At 41.1% G+C, this 19,491-nt stretch overlaps 2 protein-coding genes and 6 non-coding genes across 13 annotated transcripts in view; 7 read left to right on the top strand and 1 right to left on the bottom strand.

Annotated features, from left to right (window-relative positions):
- The first annotated feature begins 91 nt into the window (after nucleotides 1–91).
- TAF1D (TATA-box binding protein associated factor, RNA polymerase I subunit D) lies at nucleotides 92–11,223 on the top strand. Of its 4 annotated transcripts, none has more exons than XM_030234738.2 (16): nucleotides 92–158; nucleotides 492–575; nucleotides 2,325–2,573; nucleotides 2,677–3,124; nucleotides 3,369–3,544; nucleotides 4,118–4,175; nucleotides 4,488–4,750; nucleotides 5,092–5,143; nucleotides 5,890–6,029; nucleotides 6,342–6,471; nucleotides 6,819–6,867; nucleotides 7,678–7,714; nucleotides 8,028–8,096; nucleotides 9,481–9,543; nucleotides 10,382–10,454; nucleotides 11,109–11,223. In XM_030234738.2, the coding sequence occupies exons 3-7, from the start codon at nucleotides 2,338–2,340 to the stop codon at nucleotides 4,641–4,643; spliced, it is 1,074 nt and encodes a 357-aa protein (XP_030090598.1). In that variant the 5' UTR covers nucleotides 92–158; nucleotides 492–575; nucleotides 2,325–2,337; the 3' UTR covers nucleotides 4,644–4,750; nucleotides 5,092–5,143; nucleotides 5,890–6,029; nucleotides 6,342–6,471; nucleotides 6,819–6,867; nucleotides 7,678–7,714; nucleotides 8,028–8,096; nucleotides 9,481–9,543; nucleotides 10,382–10,454; nucleotides 11,109–11,223. The 4 variants fall into 4 exon arrangements, with proteins under 4 accessions (XP_030090598.1, XP_030090597.1, XP_030090599.1 ...); XM_030234737.2 differs by having other exon boundaries at nucleotides 5,886–6,029; XM_030234740.2 differs by having other exon boundaries at nucleotides 143–291; nucleotides 5,886–6,029.
- LOC115484895 (small nucleolar RNA SNORA40) lies at nucleotides 6,110–6,237 on the top strand. Its single transcript, XR_003945629.1, has one exon. It is a non-coding gene; the product is annotated as a small nucleolar RNA SNORA40 (small nucleolar RNA).
- LOC115484887 (small nucleolar RNA SNORA8) lies at nucleotides 6,564–6,702 on the top strand. Its single transcript, XR_003945621.1, has one exon. It is a non-coding gene; the product is annotated as a small nucleolar RNA SNORA8 (small nucleolar RNA).
- LOC115484889 (small nucleolar RNA SNORA1) lies at nucleotides 7,076–7,207 on the top strand. Its single transcript, XR_003945623.1, has one exon. It is a non-coding gene; the product is annotated as a small nucleolar RNA SNORA1 (small nucleolar RNA).
- Nucleotides 7,881–7,953, top strand: LOC115484886 (small nucleolar RNA Z40). Its single transcript, XR_003945620.1, has one exon. It is a non-coding gene; the product is annotated as a small nucleolar RNA Z40 (small nucleolar RNA).
- LOC115484892 (small nucleolar RNA SNORA18) lies at nucleotides 8,634–8,765 on the top strand. Its single transcript, XR_003945626.1, has one exon. It is a non-coding gene; the product is annotated as a small nucleolar RNA SNORA18 (small nucleolar RNA).
- LOC115484888 (small nucleolar RNA SNORA25) lies at nucleotides 10,496–10,625 on the top strand. Its single transcript, XR_003945622.1, has one exon. It is a non-coding gene; the product is annotated as a small nucleolar RNA SNORA25 (small nucleolar RNA).
- Nucleotides 11,224–11,829: 606 nt separating the features above from the next.
- The window catches only part of CEP295 (centrosomal protein 295), a 41,865-nt gene continuing 34,203 nt past the window's right edge, over nucleotides 11,830–19,491 (bottom strand). For all 3 annotated transcript variants that reach the window (XM_030234751.2, XM_050980106.1, XM_050980116.1), the window contains 7 exons: nucleotides 17,352–17,992; nucleotides 16,559–16,732; nucleotides 15,320–15,437; nucleotides 14,373–14,576; nucleotides 13,694–13,802; nucleotides 13,053–13,152; nucleotides 11,830–12,199 (listed from right to left, as the gene is read on the bottom strand). In XM_030234751.2, coding sequence (XP_030090611.2) covers nucleotides 12,152–12,199; nucleotides 13,053–13,152; nucleotides 13,694–13,802; nucleotides 14,373–14,576; nucleotides 15,320–15,437; nucleotides 16,559–16,732; nucleotides 17,352–17,992 — 1,394 coding nt within the window. In that variant the 3' untranslated portion in view covers nucleotides 11,830–12,151. The remainder of the gene's footprint in view (nucleotides 12,200–13,052; nucleotides 13,153–13,693; nucleotides 13,803–14,372; nucleotides 14,577–15,319; nucleotides 15,438–16,558; nucleotides 16,733–17,351; nucleotides 17,993–19,491) is intronic.

Below are 19,491 nucleotides of genomic sequence, written 5' to 3'. Positions count from 1 at the left end.
GCCCCCGGGAGCGGCCGCCCCGCTGCCACCCCCAGCATGGCGCCATCCTCCTGCCCCTCATTCCCGTCGGCCCGCGCGCCTCTCGCGAGCCTTCGGCGCTATTTAACGCGCGGGGCGGCCATTGTGCAGTCTTTACGGCGGGGTGGAGGCTGGCGCAGGTGTGTTCGTCCGGGCCGGCGGATCCGCCGCCATCCGCGCTGCTGGGGCCCGGGACCCCGAAAGCTGGGGGTGAAGGGACAGTCCGGGTGGTGTGGAGTCGTGCCCGAGGACCGGGGCATGTGGCGGCTGTCGGTGAGAGGCCCTGCGGGAGCGGTGCCGGCGGGGTGTCCCCGGCCCTTTGTGACTTGGTGCATTCCCGCGTTATAAAGGCCTTCCCGTAGCACCGACCCCAGCGCGCTGCTGGCAGCCTAGCCTGGCGAGGGGGCGAGTGGTGTGTCTGGCGTCTTCGTTGGGCTTTCAGCAAGTTTACATTGTTGCTTTTCTTCCCTTAGGAATCTGCGTGCTTTGCTAGCGCAGCAGGCCGGAGCTGAGGTAGAGACCTCGAAGGATGCTGAGCTGCGACTTTTGAGTACCAGGTAGGACCTGTGCGCTCAGAGTGGCATTGCTGCTCCTGTTCTGGCTATGGCGTTGGTTGGTTTTGTTTCTGCGCTTCGTGTTTGTCAGGCCGTGGGTGAACCAGCGTGAGCAGTGTGCCTGCAAAGGCTTAGCAGAGCTGGCAGAAGCGTTTTTCTTGTGAGGGGCCCAAAATGGAACACAGGATTTGAGGTGTGGCCTTACCAGTGCTGAGTACAGGGCGGACAATCCCTGCCCTGGTTCTGCTGGCCACACCATTGGTGATACGGGCCAGGATACTATTTGCCTTCTTTGCCACCTGGGCACACCCTGGATCATTCTGAGCTACTCTTGACCCAGGGCCTTTTCTGCTGTGACCCAAGTGCAGGGCCCAGCTCTTTGTCTTGTTATACCTCAGTTGGCTTCAGTTCGTCAAATCCAGCTTATGCAGACACCTCTGCAGAGCCTTCCTGCCCTCCAGCAGATCATGCCCACCTTTGGTGTCATCTGCCAGCTGAATGAGGGTGCACTTAATTCCTTTTTTAGGTCGTCAGTGGACATGAAACTGGTCTGGCCCCAGCACTGATCCCTGGGGAACATCACTTAAGACCAGCTACCAGCTGGATGTAGCTCCATTCAGCACCACTCTCAGGGCCCATCCATCCCATCCAAGCCATGAGCAGCCATTTCCTCCTGCTGTGAGAAATGGTGTCCAGTGCTTTAGTAAAAGTGCAGGCAGACAACATCAACAGTCTTTGCCTCATACACTGGTCATAGAAGATCAGGTTGGTCAGTTGGGACCTGCCTTTCCTAAATTCTGACTGAGCCTAATCCTTTGCTTGATGTGCATGTGCCCTCAGGATCATCTGCTGCAGGTTATGGGAGGACATTAGAAAAACTCTGCTCTAGTGTCTTCAGATGCTGAACTGTGTAATAACGTTTGAAATATTAACAGGTATGGTGATGAGTTTGTAAAGCTCTAAAAAGCACAGTAAAATTAGAAAGATACAGGTTTACAGGGCTAGTAAATGACTAACAGGTAAAATAACTTAAGGCTCATACAGAGGAAAACCAGGTTCCTTTGCTGTGTGTTACAGTCCCTTCTGTATAGACTTTAGCCACCAAAGCGCTGGACTGTGTTGTCTTGCAGATTCAAGTGAAAATTAACATTTTAGTTCTAGGACTGGACTCTATGATGATTGATAGCCAAATAAATGGGTGGTGGATTGTTAAAAGCAGGAGATTTTAGGTATCTTAGAGCTCACAAAAGAACAGAAGGAAGATGGCATGGCTTCTCGTTATGACACTGTCTTGAAATAATTCAAGGGTTTTAAACCACAGTGAAGTAAATTTTATGTACGACTTAAAACTGCAATATCTGTAAAAGTATAAGAAGCGATTGGCTATGTGTATGTGTGCTTGTTTGGAGGCAAACTTAGCTCTAGTAGGGAGAGGGTTAAAACATTCAGAATTCATCTCAGTAAGTCTCTGAACAATATCTGTTGCACCACTGATGTTTGCCTTCCTTTGGGCAAGAGCTGGACTAAAAAGACCCACAAATTTTCCAACCTCAGTTATCCTGTGAATATCTTCGGTGACTGTGACTTAAATTTTAGTACGAAGAATGTAGCTGGTTATGGTTCATAGGAAAATCTCTGCTTGTTTCCTCAAGATTGTTCTTGCGTTTATCCTGTGATCATGAGTAGAAGAAAGTTTGTTACCTGATTAATGTATTTTTTTTTAAAGTTTCTTGAATTCCCCTTGCCTTTTAGAGCAAACTGAAACATGACTGATACAGATGAATCCCAGGGTTCTGGCTCTGATTACTCTGATGCCCAAGAGCTAATCAGCCATCAGCAGGAGGAGCCATCTGAGGTGTGTTCATGGCAAAGAAGTACAGGAGCAGAGCAGTCAAGGCAGAAGGTGGCTGCTTCTGGGGAGTCTTCAGACCATCCTAACAGCATGTGTAAATCATCAGCTGCTTCAACTGAGGTTTTACTGATCAGCAGTGATTCAGAAAGGTAAGTTTTTATCGCTAGTCCAGAATTTTTCCTGTGGAGAACCTGTGCAGTGTATCATAAAAGTAAACCTTCTTTTGAAAGTAAATACTTTTTTCTTCTTCAGTGATGTCTCTGCTGCTCGTCCTGAGTGCTCCATTGCACCTTCAAAGCAGAAAAGGCGATCTCAGTCTTCAAGGCAGCAAGCTGAATCTGTTACACTAGTACCTGACAATGAAAGCTCCTCAGACTCTTCACTGTCTCCTCAAAGTCCAGGGAAGCCATTAGAAGTTTCCAAGCAGCAAAAGTCAAAGTTCAATTTGAAGGCCATTTTTGCCTATCACTTCAGGGGAAGGAAGTTCAAAGCTGCTGCACACCGAAAATACAAAATTCGCGAACAGAAGAGGAAGAAGAAAAAGTATGAGAGCACACAGATGCCCACAGGGAGGCCCCCACTGACAGCCTCACCTCAGGAACAAAAGAGGAGGCTTCTAGACAGAGGTTTTCAATTCCCTTTTGTTGAAAAACATTATGGAGAGAAACATATTCCCTTAAAGATGGTTCTTGGCTATGAGGTAAGTCCTCTGTTTTGTGGGATAAATATTTCCTTAGTCTTAAAAATTGTGAATTAAAATGGGCCCTGTTGTGCTTCTACTAGAATAAAACAACGAAACAGGTTTACCATGACACTTGATGTTGTAGAATTAATACCTTTTAATGCAAACACTGCAAGAATATATATGGGTGTTGATAAATTTATCGGTTCTTAATGCTTTATGCTATTTTTAAGCTCTTACCTGAGTATTTTTTTTTCTACAGCAAGCAGCTGCAAAGGGCTATTTCAAGTATATTGAAGTGCTTAAATATGAAGAGCATCTTAAAAAAGCTTTAAAAGCCCTTCAGGCCAGCGATGACTTAGAAAAAGAGTGTATGGTGTTACGGAAACACAAATACTTAGATGATGAAGGCCCCATTTCCCCTATTGAGGAGACAGAGTAAGTTCATCTTTGCTTGCTTTTTGGTGCTTTACTAACACATAAATATGTATGTATCAAGTACAGCTGTTCTCCTGTCCTTTTAACCTTTAAAAGCATTGTTTATTTTGGGAACAAAGGACTTGGGATATTCTGTGTTTCTAGATGGTGACTTAAAAGTTCTCACAGAAAGAAGTATTTTTAATTTGATCTGAAGACTGGTAATTGTTGGTAGAAACTGAAATAAAGTATTTGCTGAAATGAACTCCTCTAATGTTATCTGTTAAAATACACTGTTCTAAAGCAAAGACTAAAGGATAATATTAATACTTTTTTACATTATTAAAAACGAAAGTGTTAATCTTTGGTTTTCAGGGTCATGCAATTAGCTTAGTGCAATAAAAAGATCAGTAAATCAGCAAGAATACTTGCTGTTGTGAATACACTGATAACCTTCCTTAAAAGGCAGTGTTAAAGGTACAATGCTCTCTTTCAGCTGCTGTTCACCTAAGGGCTTGTAGTTTACACATTTTAAGGTTCTATAAAAGTACACGGTTTGATCTGGTTTTTTTTATTTTATTTTTTTTATTTTAGTGATGATGAGGACAGCTTGAATTCTGATACTCAGGAACAACTTGATGCCAGAGTAGTGGTAAGTAAGCACTTGTTAACATCAGAAACACTCTAGCCTTTCTGTTCTGAAGTTCAAGAATTAGTAGATAATCTCTTCAGTATTTAGGTCTTGAGCTTGGATCCAGAGTTGAGTGACCTCTGAATTCTGATGTTAGTGGAGAAGGAAGTTGATAGTCCACACTTCTCTTCAGTGTAATGCTGAAATGTATGGGGATTCTGCAGTTCTTGCTAGAGTTCTTAACATCCACAAATACACTACTAAAATCTTATATAAGTTATATAAGTATCTCAAAATTAGACTTGTTTCTACTTCTGTCTTCTATTTTCTTAGGAGAACAGCTCTTTCATTCTAAGCAGCATAATTCCCAAGAAAAAAAAGTCAAAGCTGGGAAGACAACATGCCAAACCACCTGAAGTGATTGAAATAGTGGATGAAGAAGATGGTGCTGAAGAGAACTCTGTGCCTCTGCAAGGCTCACCTCGGTGAACAGCAGATGGACAAATGAGGTGTCAGTGGTCATTCTTCAGATACCTTTTCATGGGCCTGTTTGGTTTAAAACATTGATCTGGAGTTCAGCTCTCTACCCAGCTGCTGTGAGTATATTGGGCTTGTGCCTGAGACAGTTATAAAAATAGGGTAACTTGTCCTCATGCTAAGCTTTTAAGTGTCTTCTGGGCTAGTCTCTATCAAGAGTATAATATTCCTGGTTCAGTGGCTGATGATCTTGGTGAGAAGTTCTGGCTTCTTCAACTTGACTTCTGTTAAAAATGAGCTAAATTTCAATTCTGATTAGAACTGGATAAATAGATACATGGAAATCTAGCTTATTACAACTGCTAAATTGATTGTTAAAATCTAGCTTTGATTTCAGTAACTTTCAGTTTTTTGACTGTATATGACAGTTTTTATAACTTTGCTTCTCTTTCCCTTCTAGTTTATGTTGGTTTTGGAAGATGAAATACCTCTTTGTTTTCTTGCTGCATAAGGTAAGATGTTACTTGGGTTTCAGTTTTGTTTCTTTCAGGTAGCTTTTTTTGCACTATTTCACAAAAGGTTTTGAAAAAGCAGTGCTCCATAGTTAAAATAAACACATTACAGTGCTCCACAGCTGAGCAGCTTGTGAGTGTGAAGCTTCTGAGTGTAAACGTATGAGTTCAGTGCTACATACCTTTCATCAGTCTGACCAAAATTAGAGCCTGTAGGCTCTCTTTCAACAAAAACTTGGGCTCTTGAATACTTCAAAGTGCAGTTTTTGTTAAACAACAGAAGTTTACCTTTTGTTTTTTAACAAATTTAAAAATGCTGCAACTTCATCCGATTTGGTTTGGACAACACTGCCTGGAATTTTCTCTGCTGAAGATGCTGAGGAACTACTTTCCCCTCAGTGTCTTTGTGGTGCCTCACCCTGGTACACTTTCTGTACCAGGGTGTATCAACAGCTGCAGCTTCTGGTGGCTTCCCTGTGGTAAATTCATCTCTTTTGCAAGAACAGGAGGGACAGCAGAGAGCAGCTGGTAATCTTGCACGTACATGGCTGTGAAGGCTTCTTACTGTAGGACGTTGACAAATTTGCATGGCTTGGGACAGTGTAGGGAATAGCATGGAAGAAAGCACCTAGTAAGGATACAGCATGGGAGAACCCCTTTGACATAGGAAACACTGAGCTGGGGGTGGGCAAGTTGTGAAGTTGAGGAAAGGAGCAGACATCTCACTTGACCATTGCTCTAGGTAGAGACCTGCGCTAGGAAGCACATCAGGTTGGCACAGTGTATGTGGTTCTGAACTCCTCACCATGATTACCTTGGTTCAAGGTAATGAACTGTCTTTAGGAATGGAAAGCATGGTAACTGTCAGCTTCTGCTGCTGCTAACAGTAAGTATCTAGTCAGTTGGGAAGTAGCTTCAAATATTACAAAAACAGTAAAAAAAAATTTGGTGTGTTTAGTCTGTTCCAGCACTTGATCAGGTTTTGTCTTTTGCCGTAGACAAAAAACCTGGAACCTAGTGCTTAGAGAAAACCCTTCTTTTGCAACCCACAGCTGATTAATGTATTAGTTGTGTTACTTACATGAAGGGACAACATTTGCATGGCCTCAAATAGCATTCATTCATTTAAATACTGATCAATCTAGAGTTGGTGTTGTGAATTTTTAGAAGTGTAGTTTGGTTATATCTTTCTTTGCAGATAAGCACATTCACACTGCAGCAGCAGTTGTAACTACTTGGGGATCTCTTGAGTTCTTATGGCTGTTTGCTGATCTGATTCACATATCCTTTACTTCAGTGGACCTCTGTGCAGCATAGTAGCAAAAGAGGTGAGCTTTCAGTTTCTTCTGAGCTTCAGCATAAGACCTTTGGGTTCCTTCAGTTTAGTGCTATTCCCACAGCAAGTAATCAGACTAATTTGTGCACTGTATGGTATCTGCACCCAGCAGTGTCTTCCTGATGGGATGTTCAAAAAGCAGTGCTACAGTATTTCAACAGCTGGCATCGTTGGTTTTCATGCAGATGTGCTGGTTAAACTTGGTATTTCTGTTGAAACAATTAGATTTATTGTTTATTACTGGGAAGATTTTCAAGTACAACATCAAAAAACTGTTTAACTGTTACAGGATAAATGTATAGTTAAACTAATGGCATTGTTCAAAATATTGTTTTAAAGGGGCGTTCCTGTGGATGTGTGGAACAGATTGGAAAGCCTCTACTCAGGTGTAAGTATTGAGGAAACAGTTGGGTTTTTTCCTAGGTGTATGAAGAAAAAAGCTCAAGTCTTAACTTCTTGGCTGCCTTTTGACAAGAAAAAAAAAAGTTTTCTATTTTGAAACAAGAATCCAAGCTCCAGATGACCACTAGAGACAGGTTTCTTTCCTTTCTGGCTAGGTTTAAAAACCAGGCAATTCTAAAGACGTGGAGTTTCTATGCCTCGTTCTTCAGCAGCTAGACACAACCTGCAGTGTGTCTGAATTGGAAAACGTGGCTAGAAGAGTAACAGGTTCTGCTTTCCTCGCTGTACACTTAATTGCAGTGGTGACAATGAGACCTGTAACAAGTTCACTTAGTGGGACAATTCTGCAAACACACTTAAAAATGCAGCTACTATGAGATCTAAGCATAAATGTGAGTTGATGCACTTCAATTCTGCATCCTATGTACTAAAAGAAGCAGAATTAGCAGGTAGAGGAAAATACTTGCAGTGCTGAATTCCTGTAGATGGTTTATTAAAAGCATATTTTTAAGGTGTCTTACAATGGTCTCTTACATGCTTTCTTTGTGAGGTAACTCCCTTAGTTTTACCTTCTGTGCCATAGTGCTCCGGTCTCCTCAGCAACAGATAGACCTTGGTGGTTGTGCAGTAAACTGGGCTATGGTTTGATTGCAGATAAAATGATTCAGCCAGTGTAACTAGGTTACTGTCTGCCTGGATTCATATTGAGACAAAAGCACCCAAGTCTTAAAGAACTGCTAAAATACTGGGGAAACTTGAAAGTATTACTTAGATATGACAATTTATTTTATTTTAGGAAGTGCACCTGATGTCCAGTCTGAACTAACATCTTGGTAAGTTTGTATGATTGGTTTTTTTACCCTTGCCTGTTTCAGGTCACCCACCTGTCTTTATTTGGTTAGCTGGTTATACTGCTGCTCCTCTCTTAGTGAGAAAATGCAGTGTTGTTTCACAAAATGTGAGAGCTTATTTTCCCTAAATTTAAGCATGCTGTGAGAAAATTGTTGTGATGATTGGCAAAATGTTCAACTGCTCTGAAGAGAGTGAGTGAGAAGAGCCTTTCTGAACAAATCTACTTAGTACTATTGCAGGTTCTGCTGATTTGTATGCTGGTTTGTAACTTCACTTGTTCTTTTCTGGTGGCAGGTACTTGGAGATCAGTGAAGAATAAAGATGCAGGCTGCCATTTCAAAGAAGTCTGAAGCTGCTTCAGGGGTTAGTGTGACATCTGAAATTCTGCCTATACCTTTAAGACTGAGGCTCTGGTCATCAGTAGGCCAGGAGTCTCTCAGACCAAGTTTACTAGTTTGTGAAGGTTTCAGGGACTCTTTTCAACATTACACTACTATATCTTAATGGATTGTTCATTCTGTTAAGGGAAGAATTTATTGTGACTTAAATTTGCCCAAGGAATGTTCATATAAATTCCTCAGTAAAGAACAAGGTGAACAGGTTAACTGCTTAAACAGATAGTTTTGTGTTGATCAGTAAATTATATGTAATAGGAAATCTACAGGGAGGATTCTGGAGAGTTCTATAGATAATTCCCATTGATGTTTGCTTCTCAGGTAACTTAACTTGTAATTAAAAACTTGCTAATATGAAGGAGATGCTAGTGTATCACTTAACCTCTTCCTTCCCCAAAATGTCTTAATATAAAGTGACACTTCCTGTGATCTGTACCAGATACCTTTGCAGTCTGCTTGATTTTGATTTATTATCTATCTCGTGTTAATTTATAGCACCAGAAGTGTTGAGGTCTATCCCGATGGGATCTTTTCTGTAGGTTCGTGTCGTTGGAAACGCCTCACAGAATAAACTTGTGGTTTGGCTTTACCCACTTAACTACCTGTTAGCTCTGTGGGATAAAACTGCAAGACAAATCTTTGAATAGAATCTGAGGAATGCAGGATGCCCAGTGTTCTCCTTTAGGTGTACTGAAACATGCTTGGAAGACAAAACAAAGAGTGATTCAGGTGGAAAAGCTTGGTCGGAGTAAAAAGTCTGTGTGGTCTGGGACTTCAGGTGCAGCTGACATTCTGAATTACATGGGCTGAACCTAGTCTTTTGCCCAGGTTTTTGTGTAGGCACCTGACTTAAAACAATTTTTTGCTTCTTCTTTTCTGGGTGGCTTGAAAGGGTCTATTCCCCCCTTTAATCATGCAAGAGTGATTATTTGTTTTAGTGGCTACAGGTAAGAAGAGACAGCATTGTAAAGTTTGTTATGAAGTAACTTCATAAACTTGCTGCATTTTTGTGTTGTAGTGAGAGATGCTCCCCAGTTTCATCTGAGCAGCAATATTTGGTTAATTTCTTCAAGTACTGGGTTTAAAGAGTTAATTTCTGAGCAGCTCAGCCAGTGCAGCATTTGGCATCCTTGGCTTTCAGTCTGTTAAATCTTGTATTTTTGTGCCTGTTAAATCTTGTATTTTTTCTGAAATGGTCTTTAACCTCTTCAGGGATTTCAGTGTACTTATTTTTTTATTTTCATGTAACAAATGAAAATAGATGCTTTAATTTGTCTTCATTTTGATTATCTGTGTGAAAACTGGCTACTGGCCTCTAAAACTCAGCAAGTGCATTCAATTCTTTTTAACAGGTTGCTTTAGGATATAGAATGGACTGCCCTGAGTTAAAAAGATGAAAGCAATTTTTTTGACAGGTAAGCACTCAGTTATTAGTTCTATGAAATTTCAGAGTTGATGTATTAGCTTTTTATGACTGTAGACATGAGGACTACTAAACTGTTGAAGGGCTGAGTGTAGAAATGGTTGTGAGTACCAGAGATTACTGGGTAGTGATCACTGCAGATCTTGGCAGTATCTGAGGCAGGACTCATCTGTGGGTCATTCTTGTGTGTGAATACATACTTCAAATTGTTGTCACAGTTGTGCATTTGTGGTACAGGTGTCTGAATTAACTTTGCTGTTGGTTGTGAGGAATTCTTCAGTATTTGGCGTTTATGCCATACTTCAGGCTTGTTCACAGCTTGGGTTGTGTATTGGCAGGATTGCTTGGTTCTTTATTAGAAAAAAAAGGCATCTGAGTTATTGAGTGCTCAAGTCCCGTAAGAGCAGTGAGAGGAGTATCTGGTCATTACCAAGGCTGCTGGGATGTTACTGTTTCTGGTGAGCTGTGGACATGACCATAAAGCAAATCCACCAGACTCCTGTGTTGCCACATGCTTTATGCCCCAAGTCCGCTGGGCATAAAGCTTTAACCCAGGTCAAGGACAAAATACTCCCTTCTGCTGTTAAGAGCCAGTTCTGCCCGAGATGGAGGATGTGGCTTGTAGAGGTATATCCTTGGGCACCTTCAGCACTTAAAACTACAGAGGAACAAAGGTCCCAGTTGGGAAATTTGTAGATTGGATTCCAGAGCTCCTGCTGAGAGGTTGGTTCTTTGGAACAGAAGCAAAAATGGGAGACATAGGCTGTTCCATTTTACACCCGAAGTGAACTTTTCCCCTGTACTAACCAAACCCAACTCTTAACTCCTAGGGTCTGCCAGCAAGTTGCTGCGTGTCAGAGGGATGAGAAACACCACGTAGTAGCTACCTTAGTGAGTGTCAAGGTAAGGGCATTTCCAAAAAAGGGATCCTGAAAAGAAATTGAAGGTCACTTCAAAGAGGGTTTGCATGGCTGAAAAACCGGCAGCTCTTAACGCGGTGACCGCATATTGAAATCCTCTGCAGGATGCCGTGGACACTCCATGTGTGCTATGGTCTATTTGTGAGGAGATAACACCTCATGTAGTTGGGCCTCCTTGGCTGAAAAAGGGCCTTACCTTGCTGCCTCTGGGGTTTTTTGAAGCTGATGTGGAGGAGAGGCTTCTCAGTTCCATTCCAAAGCAAAAACCTGCAGCATGGGGCATTAAGGAACAGGGTTGCTACAATTGTGGTTTGAGCAGTCTTGCAGACCAGTTGGAGCTTGTGTGTTCAGAGAAGGGCAGTGGAGCTGGGGAAGGGTCTAGAGCACAAGTTTGATAAGGAGCAGTTAAGGGATCCGGGGGTATTAAGCCTGGAGAAAAGAAGGCCTAGGGGGAGCCTTTTGCTTTGTAAAGCCACCTGAAAGGAGCTTGTTGTGAGGGGGGGTTGGTCTGCCAATTAACAAGCAGTAGGATGAGAGGCTGTGACCTCAGGTTGTGCCAGGAGAGGTTTAGATTGGATATTAGAGAACTTGCTTTTATTTGGATTGATAATGCTAACAGATGTTCTTCCTCTCTTAGATCCTGGTGATGTTGCTGCAAGCCTGCTCCAAAGAACTGCACAGCTGTTTCAAATAAAGAAAAAACCTTCTCAAGAGTTTTTATTGCAGTTTTTTGAATTAAACATTCATTTTAACTTGCTAGTCTGTGCTCTACTGATAATCCCAGAATTACAAACAGCCTCCACCTGCGTCCATGGGTTTCACAAACTGGATCTGGTTAATGATTTGCTGCTGCAGTACATGCAACTGCACTGGACTGAAAGAAATGAGTGAAAAGAAGTGTAGAGTTAATTAACAAAGGAGCAGATTTAGAGGAGGATGCATAAATGAAGAGGCTCCGAGCTGGGGTTCCTCCTGGAGCAGAGAATGCTCCAGGGCAATCTTGTTGGAGCTTTAAGCAGGACCTTTAAAGGTCTCTTCCCCACTCTTACCTATCCTTGACTGGCTGGTGGTGCATTTTAACCAGGATGAGCATTAATGAAAAGCCCTCGGTACTGCAACTGTTAAAAACTAAATTTATGGCAAAAGTTGAGCTTTGAATTTGACCTAATTGATATGTGCTTAGCTCAGAAAAAGGGATAGAAGATCTCTTTGGAAGAAGTAAATTTTTAATTCTTCCATACAAGTGCTTTAAGATGTACATTGTCACTGAAGGAAACCATACTTTTTTCTTTGCACAGAGTGCAACGAATAGACTAAAAAACCCATCTTTACAGGAGCAACGTCAGGCTAGCCAGAGATTCAAATAACCTTATAACTTTATTTGAAAACTCTTTATACATATATATTACAAAACTTAGTATCTCTTTGAAATATTAACATATAAGAAAAGCCATTTGGGTCAGTAAATCAATCTGAGAAAAACAATGGAAAAAGCACAGTCCATCTGCAGTGGGGATAAGCTCTGAGCAGATGACTTGCAGGGGTGTGGTATTCAGTTTTCCTACAGCTTCAAGCTGAGGATTCCTAAATGGCTTCACAATTCACCATTGAGGCTGCACCACTCAGTGGCCTGGATTGTACCAACACCACCCTGTGTCCTTGTTGCTCAAAGTCTTCCTGTCATGGTGCTTTGCAAGTTTTCTTGGCCCGCAGTTTCTCCAGCATTTTCTGCAAATAAACCAAACCATGAGACCACAGTTCTGAAGCTGAAGTGACTGCCCTAAAGCCAGGATGCCTGGGTACTGTGCCTGTAACTGGAACAGGAATGGGCAGTGCTGGTGTGGACAGCAGCCCCTCCTCTGTTCCGAAGAGGCCACAGATTGCAGGGCAGGGGGAAGGTGTGCTTCCTTATGTTTATTTCTCTTTTCTGTTGATGAAGGGATCTGTAAAGCAATGTAACCAGAGCAGCCCCTCAGATCACCACAAAGCAGGTGAGGTGGTCAGGGCAAAAGGCAGGAATTTAAACTAGATTCCCCCATAATAGTCACAACCTGTGAGGATCATCCAGCATTTCCTTCCTTTAGGTTGTCTGGGGCACAGCAGGGGAAAAGGGGAATTGACAAGCCCAAGGCCCCTTGCTCAACTCTTTCCACAACTGCCATCAAAATCCGTAGATTCTTGCACCTTTTAAGTTTGAGGATGCCCAGAACCTAGAGCAGCCAAAGCAGCCCAAAAAACACCAAAACCAGAATGCTGCCTTAAAATGGAAGTTTGGTCAAGTCTGGACTAAGAAAATGCTGCTATTATTTTGCTACAGACTTTACAGCAGCTGGAGACTTTGCTCAAGCTCAGGTCATAAAAAAATTCAGCCTGAGGCAGACATGCTTTTGGGAAGAAAACTTCAGTTGTTTTTCACAAGAAAATTCTTATATGGGCTGCACCGATGGCATCACTTAAAATCCAGACTGGTTTGAGGATCTCCATTTCAGCTCCATTCACACCACATCCCAATTACTCTGACTGGAAGCTCAGTGAAATCAAGACCAAAGGGCAAGAGGACACAGTAGCAAACTGTCATCACCTTTTGAAACTCTTTAGCCTTTTCTCTGTTTTTAGCATAAGTTTCTTGCCTTGTTTTTTCTTCATTTCTGATTTTTACTTCTGCAAGCTGATTATAAAGTCTGTGAAAACAGAAAAAAAAAGAAAAACCAGTGTCTGGGCAGGAAGGAAGTGGCAAAGATGGTCCAGGTTAACAAGCTTAAGGTTTTGCCCTGGGTCAGTTGCTAGCAACTGGGACAATTTGATTACATGCTCCAGTAATCCAGAATAACTTCAAATTCTTTTTCAGTTGCATCAAACAAACCCTCTTCCTGTTCAGAGCTGTATTTGTTGCCTGTTACTGCTCCTAAGTGCCCAAGTGCAACTGTGAACTTGACATCAAATTTCACCCCATGTCAGGCATTAAGTGGCACAGCTGCCTCAGAAAGGTGACACCAGCAGTGTCTTTCCTCCTCTGCACGGGCATTTCCCAGCAGGTACCTGCATCAAACACACCTGGATCCTCTCCCACCTCTTCAATGTTAAGCAGCACCGGATCCAGATGGAAAAGCACAGACTGAGCAGCAGCTTTCACAAAACACAGATTAACTACTTTTTTCTTGGTTTTGGTTTTTTTTTGTGATTTTTTTTTTTTTAATTCTCTTGCTTGTGTTCACGCAATACCTGGATGTACGCTGGTGCATTTCAATTTCTCCAGACTTCCTATCCTCTGGAGAAGATACTTTCACTTCTCCTACTTTTTTCAAATGATTGGCAAGTGCACCATTTTTTCCTAAGGGGAAAAAAAGAAGCCAAACATATGTTTGTATGTATACCTTCAATTTAAATCTCTAGTTCAGCTAACTCAAAAGCATGAGAGATTTCCAAAGATTTCTAAATGACATGACAAAACCCAAAACAAGCTAGCAGAATGAAGCAATCCTGATGCCATCCTGAGCTAAAATAAATTCCCCCAGTGTCACTCTTGAGGCTGCTGCCTGTGCTTCAGGCCATCCATGGCTCTCCAGAGCCGACCTCCAAGTCCCCAAGACCAGGCGCTAGAGATGCACCAGTTTGCTAAACATGGCTGCTCTGTGATAAGCAGCTGTGGTTTGCAGAGGCACCTTATGATGATAATGGTGAGCTGACTGCGAAATATGAAAAGCCCCCAATAAGGGCCTTTACAACACAGGCAGCCAGACAGTGAGGGAAAACAAAGCTCCCTGATTCCCCGAGAAAACAAATTAAAGAATATCCCAGTTTGCAATAGCAAGCATGTAGCAAATAGAAAATCTATTCTTTGATATGAAACAGCAATTGAAGGGATATCTAATGCTGTGTCTTGCCCCCCACATAAACCTACCGGAGAGAAGACCAGACTTCTGTCTGCTTCTTAGAACCTCAGATTTTCCTCCTAGAAGCTTTCTTGCTCTCAGCTTTTCATTTTCTCTCTCCTTATTTTTTATTGCTTCTACTCTTTTCAGAGATTCCTGGATGAAATTCTGCTTTCTTTTTAAAAAAGCTTTTTGTAAACTTTCGGGTGTAGCTGCGAATTCCAGCACCATCACTGAAAGAAAAGGAAAAGTCTCCACATTTCTCACTTTTAACAATGAACAGTAAGTCATGCATTTCAAGGTATTTCTAAAATGCTGAGCTTCAGCACTTCTGTAAATGGCATGAGAAGAATGGCACTGAATAATGAGGCATCTTGCAGAACCAGCAGCAGCTCAGACCTATGGAATCCAGTAATGGTCAGCAGGTCTAATGCTGTGAGAAATACTGCAACAAAAGCAGCTGGATGCATCCAAACATGAAGACCTGACAAGTCCCCAACACAATTAGGTTCTGTGAATTCCTGACCCTCACATTACTGCAGCTTGTCTTTGACAAAAATGTCAGTATTTTACTATTGTTCCAGACTACCATCAGAATAGGAAAAAGGACAATTCTTTGGCTACAGGACTTGGGGGACTAAGAGAAAAAGAGAAATAAACAAAGGTACATAAATTATGACAACAAATCAGAAAATAGCATATATTTTTTCAAAATTAAGTCATTACAAAACCAAACAAGTGTAGTGGTAGAGATTCTGAAGTTTCATGAGAGAGAACCTGGCCCAGGAAGAGACGAGTCAATGTGACACATACTAAACCTTGGACAAAGGTACTACAGACCAAGCCTGAGCTGCAGGATGCACTTGCCTAAGTAAAAGCAGCTCTAAGTTTTCCAAATGAGAGGTGTATTTTGTTGATAATTTTAATACTAAAAAAATACTTTCTACTTCAGTGTACTGAAGAACCACATAATTACCTGCAGTCTGATGTGACGGAGAGTGACTCTTGTTGGGACTCTGGGCTTTGGGAGAACTGTCAGGCCTTATGAATGCTGAATCATCTGCATCTGGAGTTAGTGGCAAAAATTCTCTCTCCTGTTTCCAAAGGATCAGTGATTGGATTAGAAATGCTTAACATGTATGACAAATCTGAGTGAAGCGGTACTACTGTACCACTAGCACAGAGCTACTACAAATAAAATACATGCTTTTGCCTTTATGCCTGATGCAAAGAAGAATCAGATACAGATTTGGTAATAGGTATGAAAAAACTGTTTTCTAAAAACATTTTAAAACTTAAAAAAGCAAACAACAACAAAAAACTCATTAAAGACTTTTGCCCACCAGATTTCAATTGCATGTTCTTAATACAGGTTTGCAAACCCAATTTATTTTCTTTTCCTCCCGCTCTCTTCAGTTCTCACTCTCTTCCTGCTCTTTTCCCCCCTTTTCCCAGAGGCAGGTGACACCCACTGCAGCAGTACAGCCTCCAGCTGCCAACCTCCACCTCACCCATGTATCAGCTATTTGATAAAAACCCATCCTTAGACACTTTCAGGAATTCTCTAGATGGTTCTTGCAATTAGTGCATGTAATCTGTTAATCTAACAGACTCAGTTCTACATTGTAGACACTGGTTCTGCACCAGTGCTTCAGCACCCAAACTATGGTCTCATTACAGCCCACCCCTCTGCAGTTTACAACAGCCTTTGCTTTATATAAGCAAGCAGCAAAAAGAACAACACAGGTTAATTAGGTGTGGCAGTTATGAAGAGCTGATTCATTCCCCTCTAACTGCTGTTGCAGTCTGGTATGGCTCCATCCTCACAAGGTGAAGGGGTTTTCTTTTTTTTTTCCTGTCTAGTCTGTAGTTTTCATTTTATCCCACACTCTCCCTTCATTCAGTTTTCAACTAGTAAGATACAGCTCAATCTTGCAAACACCAGCAAGATGGTTTTGTTTTTTGCAGCAAGTCTTCCCAAACTCTATCTAGATCAATATGACAAGGTAGTGACTCAAGAAATATCCCAAATTTAGGATCTATTCGATCTGTCTGGAAAACACAACATCAAACCGAGATGATCCAAAGCAATTACAAAACTTGGCAAACCCAACAACCTCTTGTTTTTCAATAGTGGATAAACTGCTACAGTGGGGCCTCTCCTTATTGTGATTAATACTAAGTTCAAACCAGAATAACATTAGATAATGCTCACCTCAGTATAAACATTACATTCAGACTGATCCACACATGCTGAGTTATCCATTGCATCCTCCTTAATTTTCTCTTGGTTAGGATGTTCAATGTCTGATTCTACAATACTGATATCATTGGAGCTTACCAGAGTGAGCTCAGGTTCTTCCAGAATACCGTGCCCTGACTCAGTCTCCTAGAAAAAATTAATCAAGATATCAGTAAGGAAAAACAGTAAAAACCCAGTATTTTCAGCAATAGCAACTACTGCTGTCAGAAAAAGGAAGCTCATTTAACATATAAAAAAAGGAAACCTGCCCCAAGCAGTAAATGAAACACAGAAAGAACATTTGTATGTCAGAATTCGAAAAACTGACTGAAACAAATAACCCAAAGCAACCAAACAACTACAAAAACTCCCGTCTCCACAAGTTTAAATTACTTAATTCTAGGGAAAAAAATTTTAAAGCTACACCAATGCTATTTCTTTAAGTTTGCTTATGATTTGGTTAATTTATTTACCTCCTTCAGGTTTCTAAATGGAGCCAGGTGCATGAATTGTATCACTTGGTGCTAAGAGAAGGAGATGCAGTAGGGATGCTACAGCTCCTCCAACCATTGTGGGAACTCAGCTCATTTAAACTACTGCTAATAATCTCAGTGCTAGGATCTGGAAGAAGGAGTAGGGCAAAACTCCAGGAAACAGGAACTAGAACTGTAAAACCAACATTTGCCAAGCTTTCAGATAGTAAAGGTCTAAAGAAACTTCAGTGACAAAACAAAAATCCCTGCTTTTGGAAATCTGTTCTACTCACCCAGACTGGAATATGACATGAGCTTCTGGGCACAGGATAAGAATGTTTTTCATGTCCTTGAAATAAAGAACTGTTCTGCTGTACAACAGGGTGCAAACGGATGTCTGAGTCCTCCAAGTTGGTTTCTTTGAGAACCCTCAGAGACTCTTGTCCCTCTGGAAAGCTTTGATCTGGCTCCTCCTTGTCCATATTGCACTGAGAATGCAGATCTACAGCTTTATTTACTTCATCTACATGAACTGATTTTTCAGGAAGCTTCTCATCCTTCTTATCAAATGCCTCCAAAGATAACTTTTCAGAAGGCACAGTCTCTTTTATTAATTGCTGAGGGAAAGTTTCATCCATTGTAACTGGTATGGGATCTAGCTGATAAAATGAGTTTTGCTCTTCCAGGTGAATCAGACTTTTGTTCCGCAGATCTTCCACTGAACCCTGGAGATTAATACACCCCATACTTCTTGACAGCTCTTCATATCCACTTGCAGGTGAAGCACAGCTCTCATTCCCTCTGTTTTTAATTCCAGGGGCTTGTTCAAAAGGTCTCTGTGACACAATGTTCATATCCCCTGTCTGATCAGCATTCTGACAGTCATCACTCAGAGTAGATTCTAATTGCAGTGTGTGAAAAGATTCTTCAGATCCTGTTTCAAAAATTGTCAAAGTCAAACTTCTTGCTAGCAAAACAGAATTTCCACTTTAAGTCTCTCTATAAGAAGACTTTTCAGTAATGTATAACAAGAAGTCTAGTAAAAAGGAAGAAATATTTTGTTTAAAAAACTGCTAAAGTTTCCTCAAACATAATGCCATTAACCTTACAGAAAATTATTGCATCACTGTACACAAAACTTCAAGAAACAACACTTCTTGCTGCTTCTTAGAATATGTTTAGTAATGGACTTTATGATGGTGCTGACATAACTACACAGGAAGCAAGAACATTTGACAGCTTATACTCTGTAAATGGAAGTCCTCTGAGTCTCTTTTGGGCTTGCAACAAAGTTTCTAAACCAGAAAGAAAGCGATCCAAAACACCATTACTTGGGCAGAAAATCTTCAAAGTAGAAAGCAACATTCAAACTGGAACAGAGACTACTGTTCCTACACGGTACAGTATTGCACCCAAAATCACCTTTCTTTACCTGAGCATAGAAGTTAAGACACCATTTTTCCCCAGAAGAAGCAGGCAAAGAGAAAGACTGGATATCAACATTAATTATTGGGGAGACATTTCAGCAGAACAGCATGTGCCCAACAGACAACAGTGTTGATTAAATCACTTTTTTTTTGTTCTAAGTTTGCTAATATAATTTACACAGACTCCAGCACTGCACTATCACCAGGCTTTTTATACACATGGAAAGTGCCACAGAAACCTTTAATGGCTTCCTTTAGACATTTTTTTGCATTCTTTGATACACAGAAAATATCTAGTTTTACAGGTATAAGGAATATTGTCTGCTGATAAACAGCTGTTAATGGGAGGGGAGAATTACACTACAACATCAGCCATAAACAGAAAATTCTCTGGATGATGCACTTGCATATCAGCCTTCCTTGAACAATCCAAAACCGGTTTTACTTGCTTAGACTGTTGCTTATGTTATTTTTCCCCTCCTTTTAAAGCACAACAATAATTGGTTTGGGATTATAAAAGCACTTAAGAGATGGAAAGATTTTGCAGTTAAACCACAAAGATTCTGCCTATAAGCAATTTAGAAACAGAATGGTTTGAAGTTAGAATGGAGCTTCCTAAATCCTATTTGCTGTGACTGCAATCATAACATCTTCAAGTGTCAATCTCTTCCAGCATTTTTTATTACTTTGCAAGTCACAAATATAACTGACCAATAACATTTACATTATAACTACATCTATTACTTAAACTATTGTGCCACGTTTCCTGCTGCTGTTCAGCTTTTTGCTGGAGCATCTTGAAACACTGAAACACCTGATTCTTGCTGCAGAAATATTTAGATTGCTACTAGCTGGATTTGTATTTTTAGAATTTAGAATTACATGAAATATCAAGTTAATTTAAATTTAACTGCAAAATATCACAAAATATTTTTCCTGCTATAGGCTGAAGTTAACTTAATAATAAACTTCCAATGCACTAAATTAATTATAACACTGTAGCTCA

Source organism: Serinus canaria, chromosome 1 (genome assembly GCF_022539315.1).
Source record: "Serinus canaria isolate serCan28SL12 chromosome 1, serCan2020, whole genome shotgun sequence".
In the NCBI taxonomy this organism is placed as follows: Eukaryota; Metazoa; Chordata; class Aves; order Passeriformes; family Fringillidae; genus Serinus; species Serinus canaria.
Note: the sequence above shows the minus strand (reverse complement) of the source record. Positions and strands in the feature narration are given on the sequence as shown.